The sequence below is a fragment of the Dermacentor albipictus genome, chromosome 3 (assembly GCF_038994185.2).
Source record: "Dermacentor albipictus isolate Rhodes 1998 colony chromosome 3, USDA_Dalb.pri_finalv2, whole genome shotgun sequence".
Classification (NCBI taxonomy): domain Eukaryota; kingdom Metazoa; phylum Arthropoda; class Arachnida; order Ixodida; family Ixodidae; genus Dermacentor; species Dermacentor albipictus.
The window spans coordinates 14,050,071-14,070,028 of record NC_091823.1 but is presented as its reverse complement, the minus strand read 5'-3'; the positions used below and the strand labels follow the sequence as shown (position 1 = coordinate 14,070,028).

Sequence of the window (19,958 nt, the reverse complement as noted above, 5' to 3'; positions counted from 1 at the left end):
TATTTAACCAGACCGCCTTCAGTTATCCGATTGGTGGACAATGTTACCACATGCACTCCTTTGATAAGCACTTGCTACACTCAGTAACAAGTAAAAGATGCTGAAAAAGCTCCTTCCACAACAGCTTTCCATTCCTCCATGCTAGTCGTAGAAAATTTCCTTTGTGATCTCACAGGCCCAAACAGGAGTCACCCCAGTGGTTCAGCAACAACAAGCATGCATACCAGTCACGCATTTGGTGCACGAATAAACAAGATCAGTAGATGATGAAGTAGTTGCAGTCAATGACCAAGTTAAGGCGAAAAAACACGGACATTTCGGAGACCGTATGGGTTTCTTGCTCACACTCCAAGAAACCCATACGGTGTACATTCCAAGAAACCCGTACAGCACAACCTCATCATGTTACCTGACCAGCCAAATTTTTGCCGAACTCTTGACTACAAGACCAGCAGATGTGGATACAAAGAATATAGCTCACTGCCTAGACACACACCAGGGGCCTGGAGATAAAAAGAACTCTCCTTGCCACCTCCTGGAAGTACAACAGAGGAGGTGATTTGCTGGAGCATGCATACATGTTCCCATTGAAGAGAATTTGTCACTACGTTCTAAACCTATCACTGACTACATTTCATAAAACGTGCTGTCTGAAGTCGCACACCAAAAATCTATAAATACCCACTCGTGCATTATCTTCCACACAATATCAGCGCATTGCATAGTGAATGAGTGACAGCACAGAATAGCTGGGATTTCTAACGTGCACAAAGCCGTACCTTTATTCATGCCCCCAAACGAAGGCTGGTTCCAGGCTGGGAACCCTGGCCCAGGAGGTCCCCCTTGCCAATTAAGAGGCTGCACAAGATGTGATGCATTAAAACAGAGCAAGCCAAGACTTACTTCTAAGATGACTTGCAATATCAAATGAGCACAACAGCGACTAAACACAGTTGCAATAAATTAGTCAAACACTACCGAACACAAAGAGGCAAGATGCTTAATTATGCAAGCTTCCTCAGCAACAATTTGTGCTGTTAATCCCTTCATGGATCTAAGACAGACTGCAAGCATAGCTGATTTCAAAACTGTTACTTTCCTCTAGTTCATTACTACTGCCTCAGCATTGTGGACAGCAACCAGAAAGATGACCACTACAAATAGGAAGCGATCATGAGACGTTTGAAAGATTAGACTGCAGGACTCCCATTGGCTATATCATAAGTTAAGCATGTAAGCATCGTAATGTATGAATAAATGTCACCTGCTTATTTGATTACGTCATTTCTGTACTCTAGTGCCCTTACACTATCAGCAGCACAGTCAAGACGTTTCATGTACCCCAGTGCCGCTGAGCTCTCGATACAGCCTACACACACACACAAACAAAAGCAATTAGGAGGCAAGAACAGCACTGACCACGATGGGTGACTGCGGCTGCGACTTTCGAAACTGGGAGATCTTCTCCAGCTCTGCCTTGAGCTCCCGATGCAAGTCGGGATTGAGACGTCCTGCCCGCATTTGCTCTTCAGTCTGTTGCAAGAATACGTCGGGGTCAGCCAGCATCTCATACATCTGCTGCTGCTGCTGAAGGCTCATGTCGCTGTTGCCCAACTGGCCCACATGGCTGCGAAACCTGAAACGACCAGGTCAGCTCTCCAAAATTGCACCCACAATGCACAGCAGCGACTCTCAAACATTTCAGTCGTTCCAGACTCCATTAGCCACTCGCAGATTAAGGTGCTACATTCTATAAACTACAGTTGTGTGCCAGTGACGACAAATGAGGTAGAAAACGAAGCTAAAATAAGGGCTTTCCAAGGTTATTGCACATGGCAGAAAGGATGCCTGCTTTTCAAAGCATATAAAAATTTATTTACTCTTCACTCGTGTGTGAGCCAAACCCTATTAGTTCAGACCCAAATTAAGAAATAAAGTGCCGCCCTTACATGACAACATACACCCACACATACTCTGGATCCTTCTTCACTTACAATCTAAGGTCAATGACTAAAATGACAATGCCTGTCAGAAACAAAGGTAATGATGCCATAGCAGTAGAAGTCCTAAGTTTAGCTTCCAAATCAACCTCCTTCCTTTGCTTTTTAATATCTAAATGGAAGCAGAGTTTACACAGACAGTTTGCAGTGAGTGCAGTGTCAGGAATGATGCATGCTGTTCTGACAGACTCTGTGCTGATATCCGCAAACTCTTTTGAGGAGTCCACAGTCTACATTTTGAGAAACACAGATGCTGACCACTGGGCACTTTCGTAAAGCTGGACGGTCACTTGTAGAACATGCTTACTATCCGGGACAAAACTTTTAGGGCTCATGTACTCTTGAGTATTTAGTGTGCCTTGAGCCCTCAGCAAATGTAGGAACTTTGCCAATGTCATCAGAAATGCATGCCACTGACAATGAAGTGGAGCTATACACTCTAGCGTGGTCGTAATGTGCGTTTTACTTCAGTGACGACCAAACCAAGAGGAAAGATTTGAGGCATCACACACAGGCTCAAAGCTTGTTATGCCAGCAACATTCATTATAAAATTGTTCATTCTCTTCGGGAGACAGCACCATACCCAACAAATGATAACTTTAAAATTTGTAAGTATCCCGCGTAGAGGAGAAGGAATTGCAGATCATGGTCAAGCATGCACAAACAAGGACAAAGTGAGCAGTAGACAACACAAGCGCTTACTTTCAATTGATCGTGTATTTACAAAATTGCATCATTTGAACATTTTCCTTCATGACATCCCAAGACCGAAATGCCGACATCAGGTGGCCATGCTCAGAAACTTTCGACGAAGAACATTTGACTCAAAATTCAAGGCCAATTCAAAGAGGAGGAACAACAGGCTTTAATAATACACATAAACTAAATTTATTGAGATCACCTTCCTAGCACAATTTCTTGCGACTAAGGAGCCATAGAGTCCAACATATGCTTCGAGATCATCGGGTGGCTTTTCAAGGTATACTTTTCCATTGTAATGATAACAACCAGTGTCTGGAACTTCCAACACTTCACTTGAGAGGTTATATGGTGTCCAGCTTCACCTAAAGATACTTGTCCCGTTAAAGCCAAATGGCTGAACCTACCGCCATTTCTACAGTCCAAAGCTCAAGAATGGATTTCAAGGAGTTTAAAAGGCTCTTGAATCTCTCTTTTTAAATTCAAGGCTTTTCAAGGATCTTAATAGGGGTGTACGAACCCTGTGTCTAGTACAGCCAAGCTACAGAACAAGCCTGAGAAACCTACAAGGTGCACATAAAAGTGTTGTTCCATACTTTTCCTCTACCTACACTCTCCACGAGATTGTTACAGTGCAGGTAGGCTGCATGTACAGTCTCTGCCAAAAGTTCTGAAGCCACTGCACTGCAAGGGAGGGCTTCCACATAGGTACAATTAAACCTTGTTCATTCAAATTTCATGGGACCGAACAACAAAATGTCTGAATTAAACGAATGTCGCATAATCACGAGCATCAAGAGAACAATAAAGAAATGCTCATCATACGTTTATTGCTGAATGAATCAGCAAATCCCATTTCTATTTTGTACTAAAGTAGTGTGGAAGCTACAATTCTCATCATCTCGTCAATGGTTAGCAATCTCGGCAGCTAAGTCCTGGCAACTTCCTTCCGAGCGCGACCGCAGTGCATGACCCACACTTTCATCAGAGACATGCTTTACACCACCGTGTACACATCCCGATTATTTCTTCAATAAAGAGCTGGTCAACAACAGACCAGCAATTAAAAAAATATTGACCAGGAATCACAGCACAGCCCTTGCAAGCAACGACAGCCCTTGATAAATTATTCTTGGCTCTTACCTTGGGTCAGACATGAGCTTCCGAAGCACAGGTCTGCCAAAACGGTCGACACATGTTTGCATGGGTCCACGGCCATGGTAGCCACCCCTACCCACAGAATCTGCAATAATGCATGAGGCGACAGCACCAGTTAGCAGTGAGCACAAACACTAACACCACCATTCTAAAATTTTCTCCCACTCAGCACACAACCCCAGAAAGGGGAAGGGTGCCACCATTCACTGTATGAAGTGTGGTCACTTGGCTTCAATTAATGCTCCCAAGTGATTGGCAAGCCAAATACCATAGCCAGGCATGTGAGTGCTTTTTGGGGGGACGCTCGACTCTCACACAACCCCTGATGTTTTCCCTGAATGGCTCTCGTGTGTTCTATAAACCGGCTTCTCCCCGTAGCTAAGTGCCAGCGGCGGTCGGTGAAGCTTTAGCACACTGAAAAAGATGGCACGTGTTGCGCTGCTAATGCCACCTAATGGTGAGGTTAGCCGGGTGCGATAGAAGTAGGCTCCTCCTTTTTGGCTCAAAGTTGGCAAGCAGTGCGGACATTGTGTGCGTGCGTCGACCCATGCTCCTCAAGACCGTCTCACGAGGCCTAGGAGCAGGATACAGGAATGGACGAACACAATCATTCGACTGTGCCACCGTTCGCATGAAGTACAGTCGCCGACCGATTTTCCGGACTCTAAAAATTCGGACATGCTCGATTATTCGGTCTGCTTCGCGGCACCGCCATTCTCCCCATAAACCATAATGTATAACAACTGCCGAAAGTTCGGACACCTTGCAACCTCTCGTCTGATTTTTCGGACACTCGCTGAGCCAACTCGATCAAGAGCACCATGCACCGACTCTGACCAGTGCATGTTCGACTTGCTGAACGCCATTTTTTTATTTGAGTGGAGCCTCCTTGCTACCCCACGAAGTGGTGCTACTGCAAATCCCCGCTCATTATCATCATCCTTTCTGCCCGGTTCGATAGAGTGGCTCTACAGCAGTTCCGGTTTCAGCTTTGTAAGCCATGTCAAGACAATCCAGCAGCTGATTTGTTTCTTCGCGCACGACGCTGTGAGTAGGCGACGTTTTAAGTTTGTGCGACTGATGTCGGCATGGTGGTGTTTGCTTTGTGTGCTGTGTCGAGGTTCCAGTCATCCAATGCGGCATACGGAAACATCGCGTCAAGTGTCTAATGGCGCCAACAGTGCCCGCGCAGGCTGCGCTGGAGAATGCCGGCAAGCGGGTGCCGGGTGGCCTAAGATGTGTCACCTTCCGATGTGCTCCCTTCTGACGCGGAAAATGTTCTGCTGAGACTTGCGCAGTGGTTGCAGTGCGATTCCGGACACCGTCTCATTTGACAGTTTCACAGGTGCTGACACTGCTGTACTGACATGCGCAGAACTCGACGACGGCGAGATCATTCGTCAGGTTTCTGCTGCACCGCCAGACGATGACTCTTGAGTTGGAAGATGACGCACCATGTGCTACGCTGCCGTCGCATGTGGAGCATGCACAAGCAGTGACTGTGCTTTCGGCCGACTATAGTGACCGTAGGACCCTCTCTGAGATTCAGGCTTATCTGATTGCGCGTAAACGGAACAGCGTGCAATAGCGCATTCATGATTTCTTCAGGCCTACTGCCGAGCCCGAATAAGTGCATGGAAATAAAGAATTTCATTTTTTTTTCTTAATCTGCTTTTTCGGACACCTGTTTATTCGGACATTTCCACAGTCCCCGTGAGGTCCGAATAAACGGTTGGCAACTGTACATGCAAACAATCAGGCATTGGTGTCAAGCATGGGACGAACATACAGTAAACTCTCAGTTGTACAAGCGTCGGTTTATAGAATATTTCAGAATAACGAACTTTTTAAAAATGCCCGGCAGCTTTCTTATAGATTCTATGCAAAAATGTTTCACTTAAACGAATTTTGGAACAGTCAATATTTCAGTTTAGCGAACTAGCTCAGAGGACCAAGGCTTATTTTTACGATCAGACCTGATGCCCGCCCTCATCAAACCGCCGCTCCAGTGGCAATGTAACATCGCTGGCGCTACAGCGCCCCTGGGGCAAAGCGGCGGCGCGGAAAACAAAGGGCAATGAAGCATGGCCTCCGAGATGGCCCGCACAAAACGAGCAAGCATGTAATCTCGGAGGCCATGAACAAAGTAACATCGCTGGCGCTTACAACGCCGCCAGAGGAAAGCAGCGATCTGTCACACCACAAACCACGTGGTGTGTGTTTTTTTCCGACCAGCTAGTCGTGGCATGGGCGTCGTCTCTTTCTTTGGAAGAGGAGGCGAAGAAGAGACGAAGAAGAGACAAAGAAGAGGCAACTGCCGAGCCAGTTTCAAGCCCTATAACTCAAGCTGAGGTTGTAAGGTACATTGGAAAGTTAAGAGACTATGTGTCTCAACAGCAAGCTGTGCCAGAAGAAGTGTACAAAAACATTGAGTGTACAAAACTGTCCAAAGAGTCAACTCTTTGGATAGTTTTGTTACTTCCTGTGCTTTAAAAGTACAAGTGCAGAAGAAGATTACAAATTTTTTTTTCTAAGTGAGAGAAAGGCAGCATTATAACTGTTATGAACCTTGAACTTGTTGATATGTACAAATTCCATTTCACACATTTCTAACACTATGGATGCCATGTCTTTTGCTCCATGAATTGCACTTCAAACTTTTGACTCTGTATGCCATGTCTTATAATGTTGGTCTAGTGAATATTCAGTTTAGTGAACTTTCGGTCCCTTGAAATTCACTCAAGTGAGAGTTCACTGTATTTGCTCGATATCCAGTCAAGGTGAGTCAGACTTCTTAGATTTGTCACACGCCCATCGGCATGTTCTGTGGATAATAATTTGGCTAGAAGGCATTAGTGTATGAAAGGTGCAATAAATGACCTTGTAATACATAGTTTGCACTACTGCGCTGTCGCTCCTTTGTCCCAAGAGCACGTGTGAAACCCCCACAAATTATGCCTCTCAAGCAGCTCCTGCTTACAGGCAGTAAGGCTACAGACAGGGCTGGTCGGTGATGCTTCATGGCAAAACCTGTTGCCTGTGACACTGAGACACACGTAACCAGTGGACGTAAAGGAGACACAGACACAAACTAATAACTCTACATATTCATATGCATTTTGATTAAACTCTCAAGAATGAACAAGCCACATTCACGTCCATATGGCTTCCTGATCTACCATTTTAGGTGACCACATTGATCAGGTAAATTGATTTCGTATTTTCTGTCATAGCAAGTGATGGTGCACTTTCAGATTTATTGCTTTGATGTACTTGAAATGATTCTCTGCTCACAGGGACTATCGGAGCACCGCTGATGCAGTCCCACCACGTTTACATGAATGCGACAGAAGTGTATCGTATCAACTTTCAAGCCTATCGCATCTCGTGTAAACAAGATAATTAACTAGGAAAGCGTATCACATCAAATGCACCAAACAGAGATGCGATGGAGAATATGTATTTCAGCAGCCCATGTAGAAAGAAGCACATCATATCAGGAATTATGAGAACTCATCGCTGCGGAATGACAAATTGCCAACCAACTGGCCACTGCCACACTGCAGCCACTGTCACACTGCAGTAAACGAAAACAAAAATGATGGCTTACAAAGCAGGTCGCATGCAATTTCCTTTTACTCATGAGTACATTACGCATGTTGAAACAGTGTATTCCTAGTCAATATTATATGTCATTATAAACAGTGAGCTACTTTACTCACTGCGTTAATTCAAGTCTGCTTTGAGGAGATATATAAGCTGAGACATCCCCAATCGGCTACAACTAAACATGGCAACAGTTGCAGACAAGCTGGTAAATTTTAATATCCTGATATAGTACAATGTGTTCCTGCAAAATAAATGTCGCACATATTTGCCTACGTGGACAAATGAAGGAGAACCTGATGAAATGTAGCCAACACCCTGCAGGCAATTTAAGTGCATTTCACAATGAGGCAGCAAAAACCACGTTTATCAGAGGTGAGAGCGCTAACTTTCACCGTAATTACTTGCATAACGATCGCACTTTCTTGTAAAAAAAAAAAAAAATTGATGCAAATTAAGGGGTGCGATCATTACGCGGGTTAAATTTCCCGCAAAAAGAAAATCTTTTTCATCCCAGTTTGCTGCGGTATGACAACAGGTCAACAAATAGATGGCTGCCGCTGTATGTAGTGCGGGACACCAAAAGAAAAATGGCGGCCGGCGGAGCAAGCCGAACGCAACATTTTTTTCTTCTCGTGAATACATTACATGCATTGAAACAGCTTCTTCCATATCAGTAATGAATAATATCGTTAATATCGGCAAGGTTGCAGCAATAATGTAGCCATGTCCACTTTGAGGGGACAGAAACTGATGGACACGCTTAGCTGCCAGTGACATAGAAACAAATGGCGGGCATGCTGCGGAAACTGCAATATTTGTCTTCACTGCTATCCTAATACGACACGTTTCCGCTAAGGGTGACCAAATAGCTTAGCTGTGTTACAAGCGTCGGCGTGTGAATAGGGGGCACTTCTAATGTATCAGTGTAAACGTGGCTGCTATTGTTGCCGCTCACAATTTGTTGCATGTCCACGAGTGCAGACGAGAAGAATCAAAAGGCGCCTTTTTTGTTGTTGTCGTTGTTGACCACAATTATTATAAAGTCTACACATACTAATAAAGGCAAGCTTGGTTATAGCTTTCTTTTTGGTCATGGAAGTGCGGAAAGTGATGAAAGGGATGAAATGGGACATCTGCTTAAGAATGTTTGGTGCGTGCAGACCACTTGGTTTGTCTTCAAGAGCCATTCTCGTAGCATTCGACAGATGGTAAGCATGATCATTATTAGCTAGACTTGGCACACTACATATCGCTGCGGCAAGTTTGGGGTGCGATCATTACACGGGAAATTTTAAAAAATCTAATTTTGTTGTCAAAATTCAGGGGTGTAATCATTACGCAAGTGCGATCATTATGCGAGTAAATACAACCAAATATGACACTAGATGGTGTTAGCTCGCTGGACAGGAAAACGCACATTCATGTAAATGGTGGCATATGAGTATATGTGTTACGATTAACTAATACGATACACTTCTACCATATCCATGTAAACGCTCTTACTGATGCGTAGTTTATCAAGAGGCAGAGTTGTTGCTCAATAAAGTCAAAAAAGATGTTTGAGTCAAGGCCTGCTTGCTTGTGAATACAGAGATAAAGAAAGGGAGCCAACCTGTAGCATATACAGCAGCGATGACAATGTATGATTTAGTTTAAACAATTTCTAAAGTTGTTCAAGAAGCAGATATACATTTCCGAGAAGACAACAACTGGCCTAGCATTTGGAATCCAAGCCGAAGCAAAAATAAAAGAGAAGCTTTCTACATCAAAGCCAGCCGCAAGCAATCAATAGAAAGATACAGGAATCATAAGCATTAGTTCTGTGATACAAATGCTGCTATGCCAGTGAATACTTAATAATGAGTTTTTCACACTCTGAAATAAAAGGTGCAACTTACATTTTAAACTGGCAGCTTCATAAGAAACTAAACAGGAAACAAAAAGGCAGAGTACAACGCGAATTAGGTGCAGTTTGCAAGGCATGCTCCAGCTATAGCATGCTCCAGCTACAATAGCTACAGGCAGCAACAGCAAGGGGGATGAGAGAATTTGTGTATGCATAATACAAACACTGCACTAAGCATTAACACTGTATTTGGCTGGGCTAGGACACAGTCAGCGTGTTGTTACACTGGGACAATAGAAAGGGCAATCATTCTTTTATTTCTCTCATCCCGGTGTAATGTTATGCTGGTCGCACCACCCAACTGCACTGATGCATGGCTGTTGCACTCTTAGTCCAAGATGAAGCAGTAAGCCAGAAAGACTATACGAGTGCCAATGCAGTGTCAATTGTCATTTTGTGCCATCACTGTTGAAGTTAGTCAAGTTTAGTTTTATTTAACCATCACTACAACACAGTACAAGTTATCACACCAACTGCTAAGTGAGAAAAAGCAAATGCCATGTCTTGAAATCCTTAAAGGACCTTGAGAAGTTCAATGGAAGTAATGTTCAACATGTAAGACTGCCCATGCAACACCTGGAATTGAACCTCTGGTGCATAATAGGTATTTGTAATGACAAAGGGTTGACAGCAATCTCCACCTTGCTCTCACTAAGGGAAACATGTCACAGAGATGACATTTATTTTGGAAGCTTTTTGATGCAGCTGGAAAATAAGAGGCTCACCCTGCATTTGTCGTAGGTCCTCATCCCTGACGTCCATATTTTCTCGAGCAGGTCGAAGCGGGCTTTTGAATTCATCTGGATGCTTGGCTTTGTACTGTGCCCACCCACGTTGGGAGGCATTTGGAATGCCTCCTGGACGATCAGGCAGCTTGCGATAGTCAAAGTCTGTGAGGCCTTCCCTGTAAACATAATGAGTTCTTATGTATACATTCAGCAGTGCAAGGCTTCCTACAGAAAATATAATTTGCCACAATTCCAAGCCTCTGACTTGCATTTCCATGCCAATTCTTTTTACATTTACAGGTTGAATACCCCACCTTGAATGCCGCTAATTGCAGCCCTTGAACAATCAGTCGGGTTCTCAGGTTATTCTAAACCAGAAATAACACTTGACTTGAAAATGACACTTCACTCCCTTAAAACACTTTGTATAAGACAGAACAAAGTCTTCAAAATTTCAAGCTAGGATGATCAAAATTTCAGGCCTGAACCCCTTACTACCCAGTGTTGCAACATAACGAATAATTGTCAACTCTACATTACCCACGAAAATTATGGGCTAGTTTTGCTTTTTGTGTGTGTTCTCCACAGATGGCTGTTTCGATAAAAATGTTTATTCTGGGCAACAATATGAATCGGAAGCAAGCGTGCATAAAGACGACGACGCTGCAGTCCAGCACACACAATTTCACATTTTTCTGTGGTCTTCTACTGATACACGATACAGGAATAGTCCTAACATAAAACGAGTTTTTGTTCTCATGCATCTCAACATTGATTTTTACCACTAGATACTTCCTGTATGTGGATTGAGCCATGGATTGGCGGGATTTTTCTGTTGCAAATTTGCAACACCAGGCATTAGTGACTTTTCGTACTTCCACGGTAAGGTGGGAGTGCATCACATAATAAATAACCAAACAGAATAGGAACCTGATTTAGCAGAGCTAGTGAAATGAGTTTAACAGACAGACCATTTGCACCTCTTGCTGTGACACTGGTGGTGCACAGAATCAGCAATTTAACAAGTTCTGCGGTAATACAAAACTCAGAATGCGGCTGCGTATGGCACTCGCCTACTTTGCTTATTTTTGAGCACGGGTGCAGGGCTTGGAGAAAGGCTTCAACTAATTACAAGATGGCATACTCGCTTCATATAACGGATGTACATTTATTTGATGGACCAAGTCCACTAAGAACATGTCTTCCACTGGAAAGCGGCAGTAATGACAGGGGTCTCAGCGACAAAGATGGCAAGGACTGTGCATATATACACAACATCCCCAATTATCAACACAATCAATGAGGGCGGGGGAGACAAAAACTGCAGTTGCTCCAGACGTGTGCTTTTTAGCGATTGAAAAGATACAATGAACGAAGATATATTGCATTGAGAAATGTGATAGGGTGCAGTGGCAAAATATACCTGAGAGTGAGAGGGTGAAAACTGCGGTTGAATATTTGCGGATTTTCCTATTGAGCAGCATGCTGTATAAGAGGAAAGTGACATTGCTCCAAAGCAGAGTGGCAGACCCGTGGTTCATGAAAACAATTTTAGTGGCAAAGAGGAGAGGGTCTCACAAAGCCAGTTTCAACTTTGGGCATCAGGATGAGCATGCCGGGCAGTGGCTACTTGTAAAAAAACATGCAGCAGAGGTGCAAGCAACCTAACGGTAAAAAACAGATGGTTTTCAAGTGTTCCAAGTGAAATGTCCATCTCTGCCTCAATTAACACAAGAACTTCTTCAATATTCATCAGCACCTGCACCCTGCATGACCGAATTCATAAGCTTTTTAAGATAAAAAGCGTTCTGAAAAACAAGAACCAGGCATTATTGGAGTAAGTACCTGCGGTACCTGAATAAAATTTCATTATTGGCCAAAGATGAGCTAAATGTTTAGTGTTGCAAGTTAGCAGCATACCAACTTTGAGAAATACAACTGTGCAATGAAGTTTTCCAGTGCAGTTTTTTAACATAAGGACAGAAGCCAAATAAACCATCAAATTTGAAATTTTTCTTTCAATTTTAAAATAAATCAGGCATCAAGGGCTTATTTCTTTCACTGTCCTTCTAATGTAATTATTCTGGGCAAAAGATTTGTGGTAATATTTCTTTAAAGATCATAGTGCATGCTATACTATGAAGTACAACTAGATTTTGCAAAAGCAGTTTTTTTTTTCTTTTGCATTCTAGATTTCAACCGAAATTCATGACTGGATAACTGGCATAACTAATGTGGCTGTTCGGGCATGTTGGTAAGACATGACAAAAACTTCAAGCGCGCAACTAGACGAGGACAGTGAAAGAAGACACATGAGCGCTAACTTGCAACTATTTATGGAGCCCTGCGATGCGCGGAATATAAAGGCATTTTGAGGCCAAAGAAAAACTGCCTCATTCAAAACTGGTTAAGAGGGTCATTGCAATATCATGACTTTCCAACGCATTGCGTAAGTCTTGTCCTGAACTAATGGTTGCTAGCTTCAATGAACAAACCCTCCGACTGACTGCTTCTGGGTACCCCGATCATGTACTGGTCAGTGTTGCCGAAGGCATCTAAAAACGGAAGTTGTCAAAACTGCCTGAGGCTTTGTGGGCTTCTAGTGGAAAGCAGACGTTTGCGGTGATTCCATACATTCACAGCTTGTCACCTTGACTAAAAAGGTTTGGGCTAAAGGTGAACATTTAAGTTGTTTTTTCTGCTCCTGACAAGGTTAAAAAAATGTGCAAAATGATCAATCCTGGTGCCTTGCACAAGATTGGGTGCAATAAGAAGCACAAGGACGAGTACATCAAATGCGTGGAATCGACCATGTATAGTATAGGAGGTATGCACATGACGTCACCCGCTAGGAGCGCTAGCGACATCCGCGGAGGACGCCATAAGTGCGGTCGCAAGTTCGCGCTGCCTACACGAGCAGGCCTGCGTCGCCAAGTGGCCCATCAATACGCACGAACCGTCAAACGACCTTTTCAGTGTGCCTTTCTGACTTGGCTATCGAGTAGTACGTCTTAGGTCAACGATGGGTCTAAGCACGTACGTGCGTGGGTTGAGTGAACCAGAAAAATCGCGTTATGAAAACGAAGTGCGCTCGTGCGACTGTGTCGACCAGCTCTTACTCAAAGATAATCAGCTTCGGCGCGATGTCGGACTGCTGCCTCGCGTGGATGTCGCAGACATCAAGGATTATACTGCGAATGCAACGAGCTTCGCGACCCGCGAGCAATCGAAATCCTACAAGTCGATGGAAGGCCACAATAATCTGGCGAGCCGCTGGGTGTAGCAGCCGCGCGTCAAAGTGCTCGCGTAACATGATCGCCTTCATTACGGAATTTACACCGCGTTGTCCACTTGCGTCGTCAAAGGACAGCGTTAAATTTGCTTCAAAGAAAAAAAAAAGACCCCCCCCCCCCTTCCCCGAGAACTAAACACTGATTTTACACACTGCCGCCTTCGTAATTTTTATGTTGCGTCAATTATTCTGGTCTTGCCAAAACGGGTTTTTTTTTTTTTGCCCTCCCAGGTTTGTCAATCACAATCATTCGACAAAAAGCCACTCGCACCATGGCTTCTCGCAAAATAAAACGGCGAGGTGCTGGCGGCACACTGCGCCTGCAAGGCAGGCCTGGCAGAGGCGTGCTCGCACATAGCCGCTGTGCTCTTATACATTAAGGTTGCAGTTCAGAAGAAAAATAACCACGTGTCGAGAGGAACCCAATCTGGACAACATAGTCTATCACCGAGTTTCTTTCTTGTGTACCTGCTGCATCCGAACATAGCACAGTTCACCGCGACAGGGAAGCTCAGTTGACGCACGGCCACGCCGGAGCGTAGTCTGTCCGGATACGTAAACATTGTACGTAGACCTGTTCGTAGACGTAGAACAGCACTGCGCTCGAGACACTGAAACGTCCTGCTTAAATATCAGCGACTGGATAAGAAAACAAGGCGAACGGTGGGCCAAAAGATAGGGATCAGATGTTCGCGCGAGTAAGACCGCTGCCATTTTATTCGATGCTCCCAGACCGTCAATATGGCGCGGCTGCCCCAGCGACACTGTCGCCGCCTCGCGGGTCGAGCTCAGTGCATACCTCCTATACCAATTTCTTGTGGCAAGACTTATATAGGCTAAAGTGGGAGGTGAGTAAATGATCGCCTCCGTGAACACCTTAAGACTGTGATGGACAAGTGCAGAGGGTTTCTTGATCTGCGCTGTAGGAAGTGTGAATCTAGTGATGATGGTAGCACTGTTCCCAGTTCCTGCCAAAGTGCAAACTCGGCGTAAAATCAAGCTACATGCCAATCTATCAAGACTGCACCATTGTTACAAGAAGCAGCTGCCAACTGATGCGTGAAATTATCGAGACAGAGATAATTGGTAGTTTAGGGGATAGCTGTGTGTCCCAGCCATCAAATGCTTAAACTTCAAAGGAATTACAATACTTGTGTCATCACTGATTGTTTTGCTATCTGTGCTTGCATGATGTTCGGCCACAAAATGCCTTTATATTCCACACTTTGTGAGTCTCAATAAATTGTTGCAAGTTAGCGCTCGTGTGTCTCAGAATTTACTACCCCTATGTTATATATATTTCAAATCTGCAAAAAATTTGCTATCCTGATGTGCACATAAAGAAAATGTCATCTTCTAAATGGCTTTTTGGATTTTTGGCTGGCACTTGAGGGGTTAACTTGCTTGAAACAAGCTCAGAAACACACTAGTGAAGCAGTGTTAGCACAACACCATATTTGAACTAACCTAATCTACAAATCTTATAAACATAATATATGCAACCACCAGCACCAACAACTGTGAAACAATTTAAGTAGCTCACATGCCAAAGAAATCTACAATAAAACAAAAGTGAAGAAGTTAGCCCCATGAGTACTACATAAATATAAGATAACCATGGACGATGTTTCACAATCTCAAAAGCACCCCTTCCCCAAGAACATCAATTCAACGCAATGGAACCGATTTCAGCACTCACTCTGCATGACCTCTTTGCCTCTTGTGCAGTGGAGTCTCCTGAGTTGTGTCTCCAGAATCTCGTTTCTTTTCCACCTGAACACGCATGTCCACATCGCCTGAAGGCAGCACATCCATCATTTCGACATCACCATTAGGCCTCACATTTTCTTCACTTTTGCCCTTACCATTCTTCCCACGAGCTTTCTTCCCTCCCCTGCCCTGAGATGAGGAACTTGATGAAGATGATGATGACGATGATTTTCCTACACTGCCAGTCCTGCTGTGCTGTTGCCGTTCATCCTTGTCCTCAGCGCTCTTGCGAGACTTGTTTGGCGACGTCTTTGTCGGAGAAGACTGCTCAGTTTCACCGTTTTTGCTGGCATCCTCTTCATCTTTCTTTCGGTCGCTTGTCTTTGGAATGCGGAACTTTCTGGGCGGAGACTTGATGGCTGCGTGCTTCTCCCGGGCTGATAGCCTGTTGTTTCCGTGTTTCTCGGGAGATGCCTGCGCTGACACAGTCGCTGGCGTGCAGGATGTGGTATTTGAAGCAGTACCCTGAGATGGAGCAACAACGACAGACCCTAGTTGTGCAGAATGTACTGCTGCTGCTGATGAAACAGGTGGTGGTCGGTTAGTGTCGATTGATGGCACAAGGCGCTGCTGTAACCTTGGGTCACGTGCTGCAACAGGCACTGACGGTCGTGGCATCTGCAATAATGCACAATTTGTTTACTTTTGCCCTTCTTTCTGTATTAAAGAGATAAGGAGACCAAGAGTCCCACACAGTGTTAAGCCAAGGCTGAGCAACAACAATCTATGCATGCAAGATGTTTTTTACCTGTGGACGCACAGCCACACTGACTGGAACTGGAACAGGCGTAGGTGCACGTGTTGTCGCCGCATTAGAAGGTGGCCTGAGACTTTTCAGGAGTTGCTATGGGAACAGCATCAGAAGGAAAAAGAAAATGCCACATTTCAACTTCAACAACTTTTTTCAGGTTTGTACTGGAGCGTTACACACAACGTTTCGGCTATCAACAGCCACATTAAGAAGCACACAGAAAAACAACGCTGTCTTCTTGCCGGGGACTCACTTCAAAGCCAGTCTGAAGAGCCAGTCTTATCTGAAATCAGGGATATTGCAGCATTGAAATGCGCTGCAAAGACAAAACAAACTACCCTAATGACGTAGCTCCTGGATGCCCAGGCATAATTACTAGTCAACGACAGGTCAAGAATGCACAGTCAATTTCTCTCACAGGGAACATGTGTGTATTAGTACATCTCGTATGGTTCTAGCCCTCTTTCCTCCTCCTTGCTATTGAGACCCCTATCTTCCACTCGCTCATGCCAGAGCTGTGGCGTTGACTTCCTCACTCAGTGGAGGGAGGAAGGTCGTTTTTTTTTTGTGTTTCCAATGACCAGACAGTACCAATGTCTGTGGACGTATTTAGCACACTCCCCTATGGTGCATGTTGTCAGCAGCTGCAAACACCTTGCTGCTCGCACATTCCCCAAGACTGCAACAAAGTTCTTTGGACTTGGGATCAGGATTATCCAATTCCTATCTTCAGAGTCCCCTGCATTACAATCTGTGTGTTTCTGCCATGAGCCGGCTTGTTCACCAGCACACTTGCATGTCTTCTCTATACACACACACAATGTGTGGCCGACAGTGTGCTTGTTGAAACACTGGGGAATTTCTCATTTTACTTGTGCAATCTGAAGTTATTTCTCAGAAACACAAAGGGACAGAGAGAGGCTTCAACACATTTAGGTGGGTGCAGCCTCTCCCACATTCTTGACCCGTCACTGACAGTAGTCAGCGTTATGTGCAGGTGGCTATTGGAAATAAAACTTGTGCTTCCCTGACAGAGCACTGGCAAATAAGGCAGAAGGAAATGTAGAGAAAGTTCAAGAGAATTAGCTACCTCAGCTTCTTGCTTTTGTCTCAGTTGCTGTTGCTGCATTTGCAACTCAAGTTGAAGCTTTTGCCTTTGCAGGAAGATGAACTCCTGTTGCTTCTGTAGAAGTAACTTCTGAACTTGTTCCCCTTCTGTCGAAGGCACACCAACATTTAGGATCTGGGAAAGGAAGCACCAGAAAGTGTTACAGGGGCATACGTGGCCATCTACATGTTGATCCAAATTATTTTAATTCAGCAAGCGTCAACAGTCTCAACTACACGCATACAAAAGAGATTGCAAGCATTTGGCTCAAGAACAAACACCACCAGTGCACAATGCAAAAAAATTAAGGAGCCTTCCTGCACACGCCACATTAGTAGCACATTCCACATCACTAATTCCATGCAGTAGCGTGATAGCTAGGGCTACAGTTTACTGAGTCAGCAAATAAAACAAGGCTGATCATGACATAGCTACACTAAAGCTTGTGAAGTTTCTTTAATTTAGGTACTATGCTCCCTTTATTTTGTTTGATATATACGCATGCAGTTTACTGCAGAACCATGACAAACCAGCTGGCACAAGGTTTTGCAATATGCAGCAATGCACATTCGTCACAAACAAGCACAAGTTGCCTTTTGGCATTCTCAGCTGTTGAAACTGCATGGAATTACTGAAGTGGAGCATGGTTTATGTATAATAAGGCAGCAGATAATTACAGCAGTAGCATGAGTGAGTAGAATACGACACACTCAAGAGGGCCCCAATCAGTACCTTTTCAGTAGTTGCTTTGTTAAGTGCATTTAAACTAGCAAGCTTAGCTGCTTGCTGTTCCAGTGTCTCCTGCTCTTGTCCTTTCTACAGGAAAGAAAAAAAAAAGCATGTTCATGTGTCCGAACAAAAAGCAAGATCAGATGAAGGATGTATGATGTATCGATGATATGTGACAGTGTGCCAGGCTCCACATTAATTACTTGCTTACAGTACAGCACAGCCAGATATGCCAGGGCAAATGAGAAAAAAAAAAAGAAAGGCATCGATTTGATGTCACTCTAAAAACCTAGTAACCATGATAATTTTTGCTGCAGGAAGTGCATGAACAAAGACATTCAAGAGAGCGAAGAAAGATCCCGAACTAGAACACGCGTCAAGCAACTTAATTTCCAATATTATGGAATCTCAATAAGTCCCATTAACAACTAGCACCAATCACATTCCAGTTTATAGCACCATATGCCCTAACCTATAGCGAGATCTTTAGCCTCTGAAATGGTTCCCAAATTTTACATTAGATTGGAAACACAAATCACTTGAGCTCACAGAAGAGCTGTCCATTACAATGCCAAGCATGAAAAATAGATCCAACGCACACATAAAAACAGCAGCTATAAAGGCAGCAGCTATAAATGTGTACCAGTTATATGTTGCCGTGATTTGCTGCTGAATGTCGAGTAGAAGCAACTTGATTCACAGCCACTACATAATGAAACACAATCTCTTAGTCCCATAGTATCAAACAAATTGACTTTAATGGAAATTAATGGAAACAAGAGTGTTCCATGTGAATGGAGCAATACCTGCATAAAGTGAATATGATGCAAAGTGCTACTGAAATGCAACTTAATTATGGCATACTACTTCTCTTCATGCTCATTATACCAGGAGCAACTGCAAGATTTAAAAACAGGCTTGAAAGTACAGGAAACAAACTTTTGTGCCAACTACATTCAACACTAGCAATAAGCACGGACTACACAGATAAAGAAATTTACCATTAAACTTAGTTCACACACTCTGAGGCTGGTGCTGTAATGTGAGCCAAATACACTTGGAATGTTGTGCACCTCAATCCTCTTCTCCCAAGAGAAAAAAAGAGTGAGTCTACGGATAAAATGCAGGGCTTTAATGATGAATGCTTATCAAGTAAACCAAGTAAGAACATTATTGGTATAGGCATACCCTCACAATAAATTAGAAGAACTTTTCCCACAATCTTCGCGGAGGTTGTGGGATCGTTCCCCACCTGCAGCAAGTTGCGTTTTCATCCACTTTCATTTCCATTAATTTATTGTTTCTTTGTTTCGTTCATTAAACACAAGTAATTTCCCCTACATTGTCCTTGGTGTCAGTGTTTGTTGGCTTCTTATGGCCTCACAATAAATGTTACATAAAGGATTGCCCACAAGTCAATGCAAAGCTTAATGACAGTAGTCGATACAAGCTACGTAGCTTAGTAGTGCAGGCCACCAACACAAGAAACACACAAACACTGACAACAGTGTACTGGGCACCTCCAAGCAAAGTGATGAGATAGTCAGTCAGGACCAACAATGAAAACAGTAGCCTCACCGTTTTGGCTTCAAGAAACTTGGGGTTGACATGTATCGATGTTTGCTGCGGTTCCTTTGCTATGACTGGCCATGCTGGGTCCATCTGCTTCACTCGAGTGTCAAGGGCAAACAGCTTCTTGTTTGGGAAAATGTCCACCCAGGTTTGGCGCAATTTGAAGAGCTGCATGCGCATTCGCTCGTCCCCCTACAAGCATGGTCACAAGTACGCATCACACTGATAAAAACAAGCAAATAATGTTCCACAAGAACTCAAAGATGCAAATGATTTAGCAAAAACACCAACCATTCTACTTTATCGTGATGTAAAGCTTCCAAACATGAGACTAACTTTTTGTATTTCATCATACAGCCTAATAAAGTATCATAGCTGCTCATTTATTGCCACAACCAGACTAAAGTACTTGTAAAAAGTACAACCAGGCTAAATTCAATAGAATTGAACGCGTATTATCAGCCACTATAACACCTGCATGCTGAATTAATTTACTGGCTTGACACATTTGTTGGTGCAATCTAAACCGCCCTTTACCAAGCAATAGCTACAGGTTAACAAGGCTTAATGTATACATCAAAAAGTTTACTACATCTGACACAGGGCCCAAACAGTTTTTCAAAAAGTACTGCGTA

At 43.8% G+C, this 19,958-nt stretch overlaps 1 protein-coding gene across 6 annotated transcripts in view; it reads right to left on the bottom strand.

The window, feature by feature from the left end:
* Positions 1-19,958, bottom strand: part of LOC139057251 (pre-mRNA cleavage complex 2 protein Pcf11-like) — an 85,484-nt gene that overhangs the window by 63,900 nt on the left and 1,626 nt on the right. For 2 of the 6 annotated variants that reach the window (XM_070535126.1, XM_070535131.1), the window contains exons 3-13: positions 19,330-19,515; positions 17,755-17,838; positions 17,005-17,157; positions 16,168-16,197; positions 15,912-16,007; positions 15,093-15,781; positions 10,099-10,277; positions 9,366-9,392; positions 3,844-3,943; positions 1,420-1,636; positions 780-858 (exon numbers count right to left, since the gene is read on the bottom strand). In XM_070535126.1, coding sequence (XP_070391227.1) covers positions 780-858; positions 1,420-1,636; positions 3,844-3,943; positions 9,366-9,392; positions 10,099-10,277; positions 15,093-15,781; positions 15,912-16,007; positions 16,168-16,197; positions 17,005-17,157; positions 17,755-17,838; positions 19,330-19,515 — 1,840 coding nt within the window. The remainder of the gene's footprint in view (positions 1-779; positions 859-1,419; positions 1,637-3,843; positions 3,944-9,365; positions 9,393-10,098; positions 10,278-15,092; positions 15,782-15,911; positions 16,008-16,167; positions 16,198-17,004; positions 17,158-17,754; positions 17,839-19,329; positions 19,516-19,958) is intronic. The other 4 variants (XM_070535129.1, XM_070535127.1, XM_070535128.1 and 1 more) reach the window with 4 other exon arrangements.